This window comes from Entamoeba histolytica, genomic scaffold, assembly GCF_000208925.1.
Source record: "Entamoeba histolytica HM-1:IMSS scf_1104750518123 genomic scaffold, whole genome shotgun sequence".
Lineage (NCBI taxonomy): Eukaryota > Evosea > Mastigamoebida > Endamoebidae > Entamoeba > Entamoeba histolytica.
Window position 1 is genome coordinate 15,958 of NW_001915057.1, and position 14,575 is coordinate 30,532.

Consider the following 14,575-nt stretch of genomic DNA (forward strand, 5'->3'; position numbering starts at 1 on the left):
ACACATTAAAGCTATGGAAGAGTGAACAAATAGATTTTATAATAAATTTAATACTTTGTCACCTTTGAAAAATGATATGAATTTTCTTTTAATAAAGTAAATTAAATTAAACGAGTCGTGGAAGTGTTGGGTAATGTACTGGAATAACATGTCTTAGGAAATAATAGAAATGAGCAACTAAAATGATCAGAATTTGTGGTAGTATTGGAGCGCCTAAAATAAAGTTTAATACCACTAATGCCCATGGTAAATACATTCTTCTAAGAGTAATACCAAATGATAAAGATACGATTGAGTTAGGATTAGCTCGTGACGCAGTGTAAACAAAGAGAGAAATGAAATAATAGTGTAATGGTCCTACAAACACAGAGAGTATATTTAATAAACAACAATTAAATAATAAATAGAAAATATAATCGGTTGTGTCATTATTAAAATATTCTTCTTCTAATTCTTTACTAAAATTGTACAACATGAACATATGAATAAGAAAAGAAAATCCTAGTTGTTGACAGAAGAAGGGAGTAAATAATCTCCAAACTTGACCACTAGCAATCTGTTCTCGATCAAAATAGCACAAATAAAAAAGGTCTGGATAAAAAACACCAACAATTGAAAACGACAATGTAGTAAAGAATAGTACTCGTGTAACTATGGGAATAGAATAAAAGAATTGTGAGAATGGTGATTCTTGATACTGCATATTTTTCTATTGTTTTTTTAGTTTTTTTTATTTTTTATTTTTTTATTAAAAACAAAAATGGTGATGATTTTTTTATTGCGATATATAACAATAATATTAACTTGAATAATAAAAAATCTATATGTCAATTCTTCCTGCTGCAACATATTGAACATGAGGATACCTATCTTTAATAACAAGGAGGTTTTTTTGAAAACCACCAGACATACGTGCAGTTTCTAATTTAGTAATACATTTATTGAAATTACCAACGTTAATTCTAACAAAACACTTTTTTTGGTTTTCATCTCTAATACAAGAAGGGAATTTAACTCCAATAGCTTTACAATAGTCAGTAAATAAAATACTACTTCTAATTGATGGATAACCTTTAAGTATTTTCACATCTTCTCTTTTTTCTAATTTATCACAAAAGATAGTTAATAATAAGTCATAACGAACAGTAAATCTTAGCTTTATCTTTTTTATTGAATCACCTTCTTCTTTATCATCTATTGTATCTTCATCAATTACTTCTTCAGTTATTTCAAGTGGATCTCTTTCACTTTCAATCATAGAGAATTTATTAATATGTTCATCAATTGTTTCTTCATCACTTTCTTCCATTTTGATTTCTTTTGGTTCTGGTGGAAGAACTTGTTCAGTTTCTATTGTACTTTTTCCAATTTTTTTATTAATTTGTTTTAATACTTCTTTATTAATTTCATAACTACTTCTAATTTTTGCGTATTCTCTCGAAGCATTTTGTACTTTAATTCTTTTATTCTCAAGTAACTTTTTTAACACACTAAGCTCCTCCTTCTTTTTTTCATTTTCTTTTATTAATCTTTCATTTTCATTTCTTATTGTAGATAACTCTTTTTCTCCAAGTCTAAATGAAACATATTCTTCAATTGAAATATTAACTTGAGGTTGCTGCATTGAACTGATTTTTAAGATTATTTATTGAGAGGAATGTTTTTTCATTCTATTTTTTCTTTGTTTTTGAAAATAACTGAAAAATGTAATTCTATTTGTAGGTTTTTTTCTTTCAAAGTCCAACATTTCATCATAAAACAAATTTAGTTTCTTTCTTACCGCATGAAGTTATCTATAGCAAAATAAATTACTCATTATTTTTTTTTATTGGCTAAATACTTTTTACTAATAAAGAGATATTTAATGAATTTCTATAATTCAAATCTATGGCTTTTGACAAAGGATTATTTAATTGAATTCAATATATTCTAACTCTTTTTTTTTCTTATTAATCTCTAATACAATGCACTTTTTTTTGGTATAACATTAGAATTTTTTGAATAAACCAACAATTTTTTCATAATTTGAATAATAATATTCAATAATTCTTAATACATTTTAATTATAGTTTTAATGATAATACATATTCTAATAATAAATTATTTTCAATAACCTTTCTTTATTATTTTTACTTAGTTACTTCTTTTTTTTTCCTATTACTCATTTTCTTTATACTTATTATATGAATATAATTTGGTTTATTATTATCCAGATGCATTACATATTGTTAATAATCATTTCTTTTATGGATTGTGTTTTAAAAATAATTTATATTCTTATATTACTTCAATAATTCTAAGATTGATTTTTTATTTAAGTATTATTAATGTACTATTTATTTTCTAAAAATTCTTTATTTTGAAATTTTAATATAACAGTTTTTAATCATTTTTATTGAAATATAATTGAAATATAATTCCTATATACTACTTGTAGTATATATTATATACAACATACACATTCATTATTAAAGAGAAGATATTGATAAATTTGTTCATTTAAACATTTTTTATGGTTTTTTTTAATTTATATTTTTTGTAGCTTTTTAAAGATATTACTCTTCTTAATACAACTAAGAATGAGTCAAAAAAAAAGGAAAATAAAGCATTAAAAAAAGAATCAATTGTATTTTAAGAAAATTACACCAAACGCAGTAAGAGGACAAGTACCAGAATAAGATTTACCAGTAATTAAATCAGTACCTTTTTCACAATCAACATCATAAGAAGATGTCCCAATATTAATCATTACTTGGACTTTATTATTTTCATAAATTTTATCAACTTTATACAATCTTTTATCAATTTTCTCATTTTGAATTGTTCCTTGATACAATGAAGGATTAGATGCTCTAATTTTCATTATTTTTGCAGTGAAGTCATGAAGGGATTGTTCATTTGAATTAAATCCTTGAATATGTCCATCACTTCTAGCAGCATTATCATTATAAGCTCCTTCACAATCTCCTGGGTTATAATAACATTCTACAAGATCTCCAACTTCATCTCCATAATAAATAGTAATTGGTCCAGTGTATGCAGCAAGGAATGCAATTGCAGCTCTATGTCTACCCCAATAATCATTATTATCTCTACCATATCCATATTTCTTTCTAATTAAATTACCAAATCTCAATAAATCATGATTAGTTATAAACATATTTGGATATGCATATTCTGGATATCCTGACGTGAATATATTCTTCAAATTTTCAGCATCATACCCTCCTATTCCTGATTCTTCACAAGCTAATGTCTGAACCAAATAATATCTTCCTGGGAAATGAAAACATGATCTAAGTCCATACCCATCAGAAGCATAATATCCCCATGTATTAATATTAGAAGCAGAATCCCAAATTTCTCCAACTATATATCCAAGAGTTCCCCATTGTTTTCCTTGATTCTTTCTGTTATCACACGTTGATTCAATGGTTTCTCTAATATCTGTTAAATAGTTTTTGTCTTGATTTTTAGTAGAAACTTGATAAGCTTGGTCTAATCTCCATCCATCAATTTCATAATTATTAATCCAATAAGTAGCAACTTCTTTATAAAATTCTAATGATCCTGGATAACTGACTGGATCATTTCCTCCTGCTGGATATTTTCCACTTGGACTACTTGCAACATTTCCTGATTTATGATGTCCAAACACACCATCAAGAATAACATATAATCCAAGACTATGTGCTTTATTAATTAATTCATGAAGTTCATCATTTGTTCCAAATTTTGGATCTACATTAAAATAGTCATAGGTAAAGTATCCAGTTGAATCTAATTTACTTCCACCATTTGAATTAAAGATAGGAGTCATCCATAGTGCATTCATTCCTAAGTCTTTAATATATTGAAGAGAATTAATAATACCTCGTAAATCACCACAATGTCTTGATGGTCCATATCCTGTACAATATCCTCTACTTGAATCACCATCTTGGAATGAACTTACCATAACCTGATAAATTCTAAGGTTATTGAAAATGTTTGTGTCAATAGAAAATACAAAAGTGAATAATAACAAAAAGAGTATTAATGTCATTATAATGAACGAAGTCAAACTAAAATAAAAGGGAGTTTTTAGTATTATTTATGGAGATAATTAAAATTATTACTTTAAAAAATTAAATTTTATATAAAATTTTCTTTTCTTATTGCTTAAAAATTAAATATTAAAATAAATAAAATATTAACTATAAATAATAAGACAGAAAAGTAAATTATTTCTTTGATTGAATCTTCTTCTTTGGTCTGAGATCACCTGAATGTCCACATTTCTTCTTTCTGCATGTAGTTGCCCTAAGTGGAAGACGAGCATAGCATCTTCTGCAAATCATTTTATCACAATTGTATTTTCTGGCAATAGCTTCCAAGGCTGGTTCAATACCCATAGGATGAACTACAATTTTTTAAGTTCAAAACAGGGTTGATATTATTAAAATTAAAAAATAATAAAAATTATCATTTTTTTATTTATTTGAAAAAAAAAGAAACAAAAAACATTTTTTTTTAACAAAAATGAAGAAAAGTTAATTCAACAAAATTGAGAAGATTAGTTTTTGTTGCAAAGTAAAGAAAAATCTTTTCTTTTTAAAACTGAAATAATATATTACTATGGGAAATACTACTAGCCTCAGAATAGCTAATGAACCACAGTCAATGAATTATAAACAAGTTCTTGAGAAGTGTCTTAAAAATTTTCCTATTTCAAGTATTGATAATGTTCATCTTGCAAATACTTTGTTTAGTAGAATTCCTAAACCATTTACTCAAAGGATATTTAGTATTTTCCCTGAAAAAATTTCATTTGAAACTGTTGTTGCTTTAGTTTATATATTCATGGTTTCACCTCGTCACACCCGTGCCTGTTTTGTTGTTGATTTATATATTGGAAATAAAGTACAATTAACAAGAGACCAAGTTTATCGTTTCTTTTATGACTTAACAATAGAAACACATTCAAGTATAGATATCACAGTTTTACTTGAAGACTTTGTTTCACAAAATAATCACAAAGACTATACTGATACCGACCTTATTGATTATCTAACGTTTCGTATCAATATTGACAAAGTTAAAAGTCTTCCTATATTTAAATGGATTATAAGTGGTGGTACAATGCCTGAAAAAGGTTATCCTTTAATTGAACCAGAAAGAACAGTTAATGACCTTTTGTTAATGTGGGATGTAACAAAACCAAAAATTTCTACTTTAAAACATTCTAAGGTAACAAGTAAAATTATTTCTACATATTCAACCATTGATAGTTTATGTAATTTTAAAGAAAGATCAATTAAGCAATTGAGAGAAATTTACTATTTATTACATCCACTACAATATACGTCTAAAGGAATTCCCATTCAAACTATCATATCGATCTTTGCTCTTAGTTTAAATCGTTCAATTTTAGTTCCTTTAACAACATTACTAAAGAATGAGAAATACAATGAATTCTTTATCGCTATTACTTTCACTACAAAGGTTTCAAAAAATGAAAAATTTCAATTTGTTAGAGAAATAATAAACCCGCCAAAAGAAGGTACTGTTAATAAACAATTTATTACTCCAATTGTTGAATCTATTTCACTTTTTTATTCTGTCGTTTATAACTCAGTAGGTGAATTTAATTTACAGGATAAAATTATTGAATTTATTTGGGAAGAACTAAAAGATCTAGGAGAACAATTTACATATGATACCTTTGAAAATGCATTTTCTTCTAATAGTAAGTTAGACACTATGGTCGATCAACTAACACAAGCCACTACAGTGCTCCATGGTGTTTTACCAAAAAAACTCGAAACAGAAGCACAAGTCTTTAATGCTCTAATGAGCATGTATGAATTAAATAAGATGAAACCAGGTGAAACTGTTGTTCTTATTCCATCAACCTGGTTTTCAAAATGGACTATGATGCTTAATTCAAGTAAAAGAGAGCCATTAGAACGAATTAATTTTAATTTGTTATTAGATGATAAAGTTGCAGTGACTCTTAAACCAAATATTATGGAAAGGGATATTATTCCTCTACACCCAGAGGTATTTTTAGTGATTGACTCATGGTATAAACATGAAGGAAATGTAATTGAAAGAAGGTTATATTATAATCAAGAAAAGAAAAGAATAGACATAGAATTATTTCCATTAAAATTATATTCATTTATTCATATTAAAGGTGAATTAGAAATACCTTCAAATACTTCCCATATTGATACATTATTAATTTCTAGATTTGCTTCGTTAAGAGAGTTACATAAATCGTTATGTACCAAATATAAATTACCTATTAATAAAACACGAGTATTATTATTTGGAAAATCAAATATACCTTTAGTTGTATCAATTGTTGATGGAATTGAAATTTATCAATATTTTAAAGAAGGGTCATGGGTTTGTCTTGAAACACTTAGTGTATATTCAGAAATTCAGAATATAAATGATGGAATAACCAGTGTTGGTATCCATGGAGGTGAATATGGTATTTTTAATGAAGGAAATACGTCTTATATTAGTACTGTTATTCAATGCCTTTCACACACCCCTTTAATTCGAGATTTCTTTTTATCTCAATCCTTTAAAGAAGATACGACAAATGGACCATTGAAAAGTCTTGCAAATGCATTTTCAAACTTGCTTTATAATTTATGGAAACCATCTAACAAACCAGTAATTGTATCAATCAAAGAGTTTAGAGAAGTTTTTATAAATTGTACTCAACAATTTAATGATAAAGATCAACATGACGTTGTGGAATACTTAACATATTTATTAGATTGTCTTCATGAGTCAGTAAATAGAAATTCAGGATGTGGACTACCATATTTAGAAATTCCAAATGAAGACATGAAGATTATTGCTCAAAATGCGTGGAAAGAATTTAATACATTAAATCAGTCAATAGTTACAGACTCATTTACTGCTATGATTAAGAACAAAATTCAATGTACGTCTTGTAACCATATAAAATATATAATGAATCCAACTAATATTATATCTGTTCCATTACCATCTGAAAAGTTTAAAGTCATTGACTTTACTGTTGTACCTATGGACGGTCAAATTCCAATCAAATATTCAATTAAAAGTACTCAAGAACGATCACTTGGTGATTGTCTTAAAGAATTAAGTTTATTATGTGGGTTATCCCTTTCACACATGTTGTGTGCTGATGCTCCAGGTTCAATAATTCTCAACATTTTAAAAGACTCAACTCCAATAAAAAAATTAATGAATGGAGTTAAAGTTTTTGAAGTAGAAAAATTCCCTTCCATATTCCCTGAAAGGAGGTGCTTAAATTCAGTTATAACTAAGTCAGTTAAAAGACAATCAACCACAAACAAAATGGCTCGTACACCAAGACAGTCAATGGAAGTTGCATTGAGAAATTCAATAAAAAATACAGTGATTATCCCTCAAACTTCATTGACACCATTAAGAATGAAGGCTGAAGTATCAAAGAAAGGAGTTGTTATGATTAATTGCTTACATAGAATTGTTACTGAAAACGAAATCTATTTCTTTAATAAATATTTAACGTCAGTCGTTTCCTTACCATTTATTCTTACTTATTCATATGAAGAACTTACAGTATCTAATATTGTACGTGGAATACTAAGACATGTTAGAGTCGCTCTTAGACAACTTATTACCCAAGAAAATAAAATATTTATTGACTTACCAACAACATTTAATATTGAGTATTTGTTGTCAAAAGGATTAGACCAATTACCATTTGATTTAAGAGTAACAAGTTATGATGGAAAGAATTGTTTTGATTGCTCATGGGATAAAGACTGTTGTGGGTGTATATTAACAGATAAAATTCTTCAGCAATATGACTTTAATGGTTTTACATTTACTGTTTGTATTGATTGGAAGGGCAATTCATTAATTAAGTATGACCAATCAATTGCTGATTTATATCTTAAAGATGAAAGTGTTATAGCACTAAGACAGTTACAAACAGAATCCATTCAATTAGTTGATTGTTTTAAATTACTTAATTTACATGATGAATTTTCTATTGATGATGGTTGGGTATGTCCACATTGTCAGGCTATTTGTCCTGCGACAAATGTCATTTCTTTATATTCTATGCCAATATATCTGATAGTTACCTTAAAAAGGTTTATTCAAAATGGTGATAAATGGATTAAAAGTAATGCTGAAGTTATTTTCCCTATTGAAGGATTAAAGGCAAGAGATATAGTTGACAGTTCAATAGAAACTACTGAAGAAGATGTCTATGATTTGTATGCAGTAATTAATCATATTGGAAAATTAAATGAGAGTCATTACACTGCAATTTGTAAAGTTGATAAAGATAAATGGTTAAAATTTGATGACAAGTCAGTATCTCAAGTTACTTCTGATAATATCTGTACCAACACTGCTTATATTCTTTTCTATAAAAAACGAAATGTCAACCCAGAAGACATTATGAATAAGTATCATTTTACTGACCAAAAAGAATTATTAACACAGTCATGCGTTATTATGTAAAATGAATAAAATACATAGTTAATTAATTTAATTTCTTGGTTTCTTAATGACTTAAGTTTGATAAATGACATAACAAGAAAGAAATTATTAATACCATATTCAATCAGTGTTTAGTTAGAAGAATTTTTATTGAATCAACCCATTTTCTTATTTGAGGACTATGATGAAGTTGTAACAATGTTAGTTCCCATAAGCATGAGTTGATTGCACCTGAATGGTCTGGTTGTTGGACTGATGGATTATAAATACCAAATCCATTTTCTTGTTCAATAAGACCAATAAAAGTATCTCGATATCTTTTAAAGATCCAAGTGAGAATAGCACAGAAGTCTAAAGCTATAGAAGAGTCACAGTTCAACATCATAATTAATATTCTTTTAACAAATGAAGCAATTCTAACTGGAGGCAATTGTTTAATATCAAGAAGCATAATTTTTAATACACCAACTAATTTTTGTCTATTATCAATGTGTTGTTCTCCAATAAAATCATCTTGGAATAATAGAATTTGGTCTAATACCTTATACATTGATTCATAAAATTGAACATTATCAATTGTAACAAGGAAATTTTGAAGTTTTAATGTATTAAAAATAGTATAACAGACTCTAATAGTATCAATTGGTTGTAATTTGTCTGCTTTGTTTTCAAGTAATTGTTGTAATAATTTGATAATATCTAACATAAAGTCATAATTAATTTTATGAGTGTGAATAGACATTCCTTCTAAAACTAAAGGAACTAATGGAGATTCTTGATTTTCTTTTAATACTCTAAAATATGTTCTGAAGATAGTATCTAAAACTAACATATTATATTTCTTTTTTTCTTCAACACTGTATTTAGTTTCAATTAATTTGACATCTTTATCAAGTTTTCTTTCAATTCTTAATTCTTTTAATTTCTTTCTTGATAACTTTTGTTTTTTATGATCAACATGTTTTAACTCTTCTTTTCTTGGGTTAGTTTTAATATTAAATGGATTAATTTCTTCTGATGTTGATTCAACAACAAGAAATGGACGAATAGTGTTTGGATTACATTCATAATTTTGTTTTTTAACAGTTTGAGCAATTCTTCTAACAATTTCTAATGTAACATCTCCTCTTAAATCGTCTTGAATAACTTCTTGTAATGATTGTGAAATAGGATAATTGAATTCTTCATTTGATGAAAATAAGAATACCATTGAAAGTTCAACTAATGTAATATGAAAATTAAAATGCCAATTTCTTTTTAATAAATCACATAAAACTTTTAATAAAATTTGTGCCATTGCTGTTTTAACAACACTCCCTTTGATTAATAATCTTTTAAACGATGGTTTCATAATTTCACTCTTTAACAATGAAATGAACTTTCCATAATATGATATTAAATTTTGTTCAAATGTTACTCTCTTTCTTACTGCAATAGAAAGTGTTCCTTTAGCTGATGTTAATAATTCATTACTTTTAATAATATAATCTGGACGAATATCACAAAATACTTTTGTTAATGAAAAACGGGATAATCCAGCTATAGCCATATTTTTTGAAGAACAAAAAGATAATAATTCTCTCAGAGCTAATGGAAAATCTGTTGAAGTAGTATCAGAAATAATTGAAGTACAAAGAGAGGCAATTCTTTTTTTTGCTAAATCAATATTAATAATAGGAGATTCTTCAACTTCATATTTTGGTAATTGGTCTTCTTTCAACACATCATTTTCAGTTATATTCATATCAGTTTCTCTTTCTTTTCTATCATCATCATCATTTTCTTGATTTTCATCATCATCACTCATTTCTTCTTGATTCATATCTTCTTCGCTCATTTGATATTGTTCATCATCGTAGCTCATCTTTTTGTCTTGTAAGATCTTCATTTTTATTACTCTTTTAAGGTTTTTTGATGTACTATTAAAATAGTAAAAGAATGATAAAAGAAATGATTTGATAAAAAACAAAAAACAATCAAGGAAATCTTAATAGGTTTTTATGGAACAAAAGCAGAAGAAACATACTCATTTTAAAAAGGCAAAGAAACCATCTGGCACACAAACCACAACTAACAAAACAAAAAAAAGAGAAAATAAGAAATTATTTTCAGTTAAACCAAAGATTCTTGAACGACAAAAAATTGAAGAAGAAATTAATGAACTAAATTCAAGAATAAGAAAAGAAACACCAGCAAGAGGAGTTAATCCACTTTTAAGTGAATCTAAAATAGGAGAAGATTATTCTATTAGTTATCCTGATGCTAAACGATTTGATCAATTTCCTATTAGTAAAGCAACAATTCAACTTCTTAATAAAAATCGTTTTATTACAATGACACCAATTCAAAGAGCTGCTATTCCACATGCATTAGCTGGAAGAGATATTATTGGAGCTGCAAGAACTGGAAGTGGAAAAACATTAGCATTTTTAATTCCACTTATTGAATTTATGTATCGTTCACGATGGACTGAATTAGATGGGTTATGTTCAATCATTTTATCACCAACAAGAGAATTAGCACAACAAATATTTGATGTATTTGCCTCTATAGCAGGAGAACGTTTTACTGCTGCATTGATTACAGGTGGAAAAGATACAAAAGAAGAAGCTAAAGTTATTCGATTAATGAATGTTTTAATATGTACTCCAGGTAGATTACTCTATCACTTAGACAATACACCTCATTTTAATACAACACCATTACGAATGTTAATTCTAGATGAAGCAGATAGAATTCTTGATATGGGATTCAAGAAAGATCTTACAGCAATATTAGAACATCTTCCTAAACAAAGACAAACAATGTTATTCTCTGCAACACAAACAAAGTCTGTCCAAGACTTAATTCGGTTATCATTAAGACATCCAGAATATATTTCTGTTGACGAAAAAGCACAACATGCAACTCCAGAAACATTAAATCAAACATATATGTTACTTGGTGATGGAGATAAAATTAATGTTTTATTTTCATTTATTAGAACACATACTAATTCTAAAATGATTGTCTTCTTCCAAACAACAAAAGAAGTTAGATTTTTCTTTGAAACATTCAAAAAATTAAGGGTTGGAGCAGTGTTATATTTATTATATGGTCGTCAATCACAAAATAGTAGAAATGAACAACTAAGTACATTTACAAAAGAAAAGAGAGGTATTTTATTTTGTACTGACATTGCATCTCGTGGATTAGATATTCAAGGAGTAGATTGGATTGTTCAATATGATTGTCCTGAAGATACAGCACAATATATTCATCGAGTCGGAAGAACAGCACGAATAAATCATAATGGTCAAGCATTATTATTACTTACACATAATGAAGAAGCATTTATTGAACAATTAGAAAAAGCTAAAGTGCCATTGAATAGAGTAGAACCAAATATTGCACGAATGAAGAATATTGCCAATGACATCACTGAATTAATGATTGAAGTTCCAATTATTAAACACTATGCAGAAAAGAGTATTGATGCATATATTTATAGTTTAACAAAGATGCATAATAAATCTGTTTTTGATTCAGCAAAAGTTGATGAAAAAGCAATGAGACAATCTTATGGATTATTTGCTGATAAACTAGAAGAAACAAACAAAGAAGATCATATCAAATTTGAAGAAGAAGATGATGATGACGTTGTAGAAGAAGCTGCTACAAAAGCTGAGGGTGATGATGACGATCTATTAGAAAAGGCAGACGAACAAATTATTGAAGAAGTTAAACCAAAACAATTTGACATTTCACTTAAACCAAAACGATTAACTAAGAAAGCAATTCACTCAGTTGGAACATACATCAAATTTGAAGACTCTGACACTGAACAAGACAACCAAAATGATTTAGTTGAAAAGATGGAAGAAGAAATGAGAGTTGCTGATATTGAAGATAAAGAGACTGCAAAAAAAGAATTGAAAATCAAACGAATGAAAAAACAAAGTGCATTGACTGGTTTTGCAGACGTTGAAATTGCTGATGACCGAAAAAGAAAGAGTAGTCTTACTGAATCAATGAAAGAACCAAAAACAAAGAAAACAGCAGAAGAAATGCTACAAGAAAAATTAAAAGGAAGTTCATTACTTTAAAAAACAGACATTAACTTTGATTGACTTTTTGATTAGAGAATATTTTGTGTTTATTCATAAATTAAATCACATTTAAACGTAAAATTGGTGAGTGTTTGTTGAATAATTTTGATGTATAAAAATAAATTATATTTTTAATTGACTATTTATTCTATTTTTGTGTATACTATATGAGATAAATACAGTATCTGGTTAGTCTTCTTGTTTTAAGCTTATTGATAAAAGAACAAAAACATAATAACATTCTTTTTTCTTTATTTCTTATATCTGTCAATAAAAATAATAAAAGATAATTTTGTCAATATGTTAATTATTTATTTTACATAACTATTCAAAATAATATATTGAAAAATATTTTCGTATATACCTTCATTTTTAAACAAACACACAGAACAAGAAACACCACAAAAATATAAAAACAAATAACAAAATAAAAGGAAATTCATATCAATCAAGGAATAAAAAGAATAGAAAATTGAGTGAAAATAGATATTATTTGTATTGTCAGAAATACTTTATTTATCTCATTAAACATTACAATAATACTTATCATAATATTGATGATGTGAGTCATTTCATTCAATACATTATTCATTTTCATAAATATTTTAACTATAATTTCAATATAAACAACTGTGTTTTTATAATAGAAATGAGTGTCATAATAAAACTCAACGAATAACAAAATACATATATATGTAAACAAATATATAAACATTTATTAATTACTAAATTTAATGAATTTTAATTCAATTGATTTTAATAATCCTCCTAATTGTATTAATAATGATAAAATGAATATAATTTACAATAAAGATTTATTTGTTAATTACATTTTATTCGATGAAAGAAGATAATATGTTTTATCAAAACATGAAAGAAAAGAAAGGATATATTATAGATATTGTTTTATGTCAAAATAAGAATATAGATTTAAATTATATTCATAAAATAAATAAATACAAAGAATTACAAGAGAAATTAATAAATAATAGAGAAATAATATATGTAGAAATAATACATGTTATTTTATCAATATTTTGATTAATTCATAAAGAGTCAGTCAAATTAAAATAACTGAAATTACAATAGTATTTTCTCAATAATACTTGACAAATAATAATAAAAAAATATGAAAGACTTAATGTTTTACAATTTGAGTTAATACAATATAATAGAAAATAACCATCTCATTTCACATAATATTAAATAAATATAAAGAATAATCAAAACATAATGAAGATATATTTATTATGTGAACTTTTTTAGGTTAAGTATTCTACTTCTTATAATATTATTTCTTTAACTATTATTCCATCTTCAATCATTTCATCTTTTTCAACACAATTATGAAATGCTTTGATATTATCAAATAATCTTCTTGAATAATGAATTAAATGAATTTGACTAAAATGAAATTATTCATATTTCAATGAAATCTTTTAACTCTTATTTCTCAATTAATAAATTCATTAATATCATCAACACACATTGATATTATCATTATTGATTTATATCAGTGGTTTATTCTTTCTTTATTATATCATTTTGAACTTCTTTATTTTAATATCATTTTTCTTTTTTTATTAAATTATTATTAAAAACAAATCAATTATGATTTACTGAATAGTTGGTATTTCATTATATTTGGAATTAAATGATTCTTTTCTTCATCGTGTTTTATTTCTTTTGTTTTAATGTATTTTCAAGTGTTATCAAATTAATTGAAAAATCATTTAATTTGTTATTTGATTTTTATTTTAATGATTATTTAATCAAATCATTCTTTATACTGTTGTTTAAGAAGAATAAGTCAATAATACGTTGTCTATGCATCATTTTCAATATTAATACACACTTATTAATTACTTTTCTTGATAAAACAAATCTATGTTTATTCTATAATCATCATTAATTATTTCCATCTTGTTAATTAATAATTCATCATATTAAAAAACGAATATTATATCATATTAAATACAATAAATAATACAACAATCATAATA

General features: G+C 26.0%; 7 protein-coding genes across 7 annotated transcripts, besides 3 other annotated features; 2 read left to right on the plus strand and 5 right to left on the minus strand.

The window, feature by feature from the left end:
• Nucleotides 1-106: 106 nt before the first annotated feature.
• Nucleotides 107-703, minus strand: EHI_119560 (uncharacterized protein; the record flags this gene model as incomplete). The annotated part of the gene is made up of 1 exon (XM_646385.1): nt 107-703. One exon carries the CDS (start codon nt 701-703, stop codon nt 107-109), a length of 597 nt encoding a protein of 198 aa, XP_651477.1.
• A 117-nt stretch (nt 704-820) lies between these two features.
• On the minus strand, nt 821-1,624 carry EHI_119570 (uncharacterized protein; the record flags this gene model as incomplete). The annotated part of the gene is made up of 1 exon (XM_646386.1): nt 821-1,624. The coding sequence occupies one exon, from the start codon at nt 1,622-1,624 to the stop codon at nt 821-823; it is 804 nt and encodes a 267-aa protein (XP_651478.1).
• Nucleotides 1,625-2,620: 996 nt separating this feature from the next.
• On the minus strand, nt 2,621-3,958 carry EHI_119580 (alpha-amylase, putative; the record flags this gene model as incomplete). The annotated part of the gene is made up of 1 exon (XM_646387.1): nt 2,621-3,958. One exon carries the CDS (start codon nt 3,956-3,958, stop codon nt 2,621-2,623), a length of 1,338 nt encoding a protein of 445 aa, XP_651479.1.
• A 265-nt stretch (nt 3,959-4,223) lies between these two features.
• On the minus strand, nt 4,224-4,394 carry EHI_119590 (60S ribosomal protein L40, putative; the record flags this gene model as incomplete). Its single annotated transcript, XM_650511.2, has 1 exon — nt 4,224-4,394. The coding sequence occupies one exon, from the start codon at nt 4,392-4,394 to the stop codon at nt 4,224-4,226; it is 171 nt and encodes a 56-aa protein (XP_655603.2).
• A 223-nt stretch (nt 4,395-4,617) lies between these two features.
• EHI_119600 (ubiquitin carboxyl-terminal hydrolase, putative) lies at nt 4,618-8,505 on the plus strand (the record flags this gene model as incomplete). The annotated part of the gene is made up of 1 exon (XM_646389.1): nt 4,618-8,505. One exon carries the CDS (start codon nt 4,618-4,620, stop codon nt 8,503-8,505), a length of 3,888 nt encoding a protein of 1,295 aa, XP_651481.1.
• Nucleotides 8,506-8,608: 103 nt separating this feature from the next.
• EHI_119610 (uncharacterized protein) lies at nt 8,609-10,348 on the minus strand (the record flags this gene model as incomplete). Its single annotated transcript, XM_645952.2, has 1 exon — nt 8,609-10,348. A coding segment is annotated over one exon (1,740 nt), but the record flags the coding sequence as incomplete, so codon positions are not given.
• Nucleotides 10,349-10,484: 136 nt separating this feature from the next.
• Nucleotides 10,485-12,569, plus strand: EHI_119620 (DEAD/DEAH box helicase, putative; the record flags this gene model as incomplete). The annotated part of the gene is made up of 1 exon (XM_645953.2): nt 10,485-12,569. The coding sequence occupies one exon, from the start codon at nt 10,485-10,487 to the stop codon at nt 12,567-12,569; it is 2,085 nt and encodes a 694-aa protein (XP_651045.2).
• A 392-nt stretch (nt 12,570-12,961) lies between these two features.
• Nucleotides 12,962-13,170: a repeat region.
• Nucleotides 13,171-13,226: 56 nt separating this feature from the next.
• Nucleotides 13,227-13,763: a repeat region.
• Nucleotides 13,764-14,168: 405 nt separating this feature from the next.
• Nucleotides 14,169-14,389: a repeat region.
• Nucleotides 14,390-14,575: the final 186 nt, after the last annotated feature.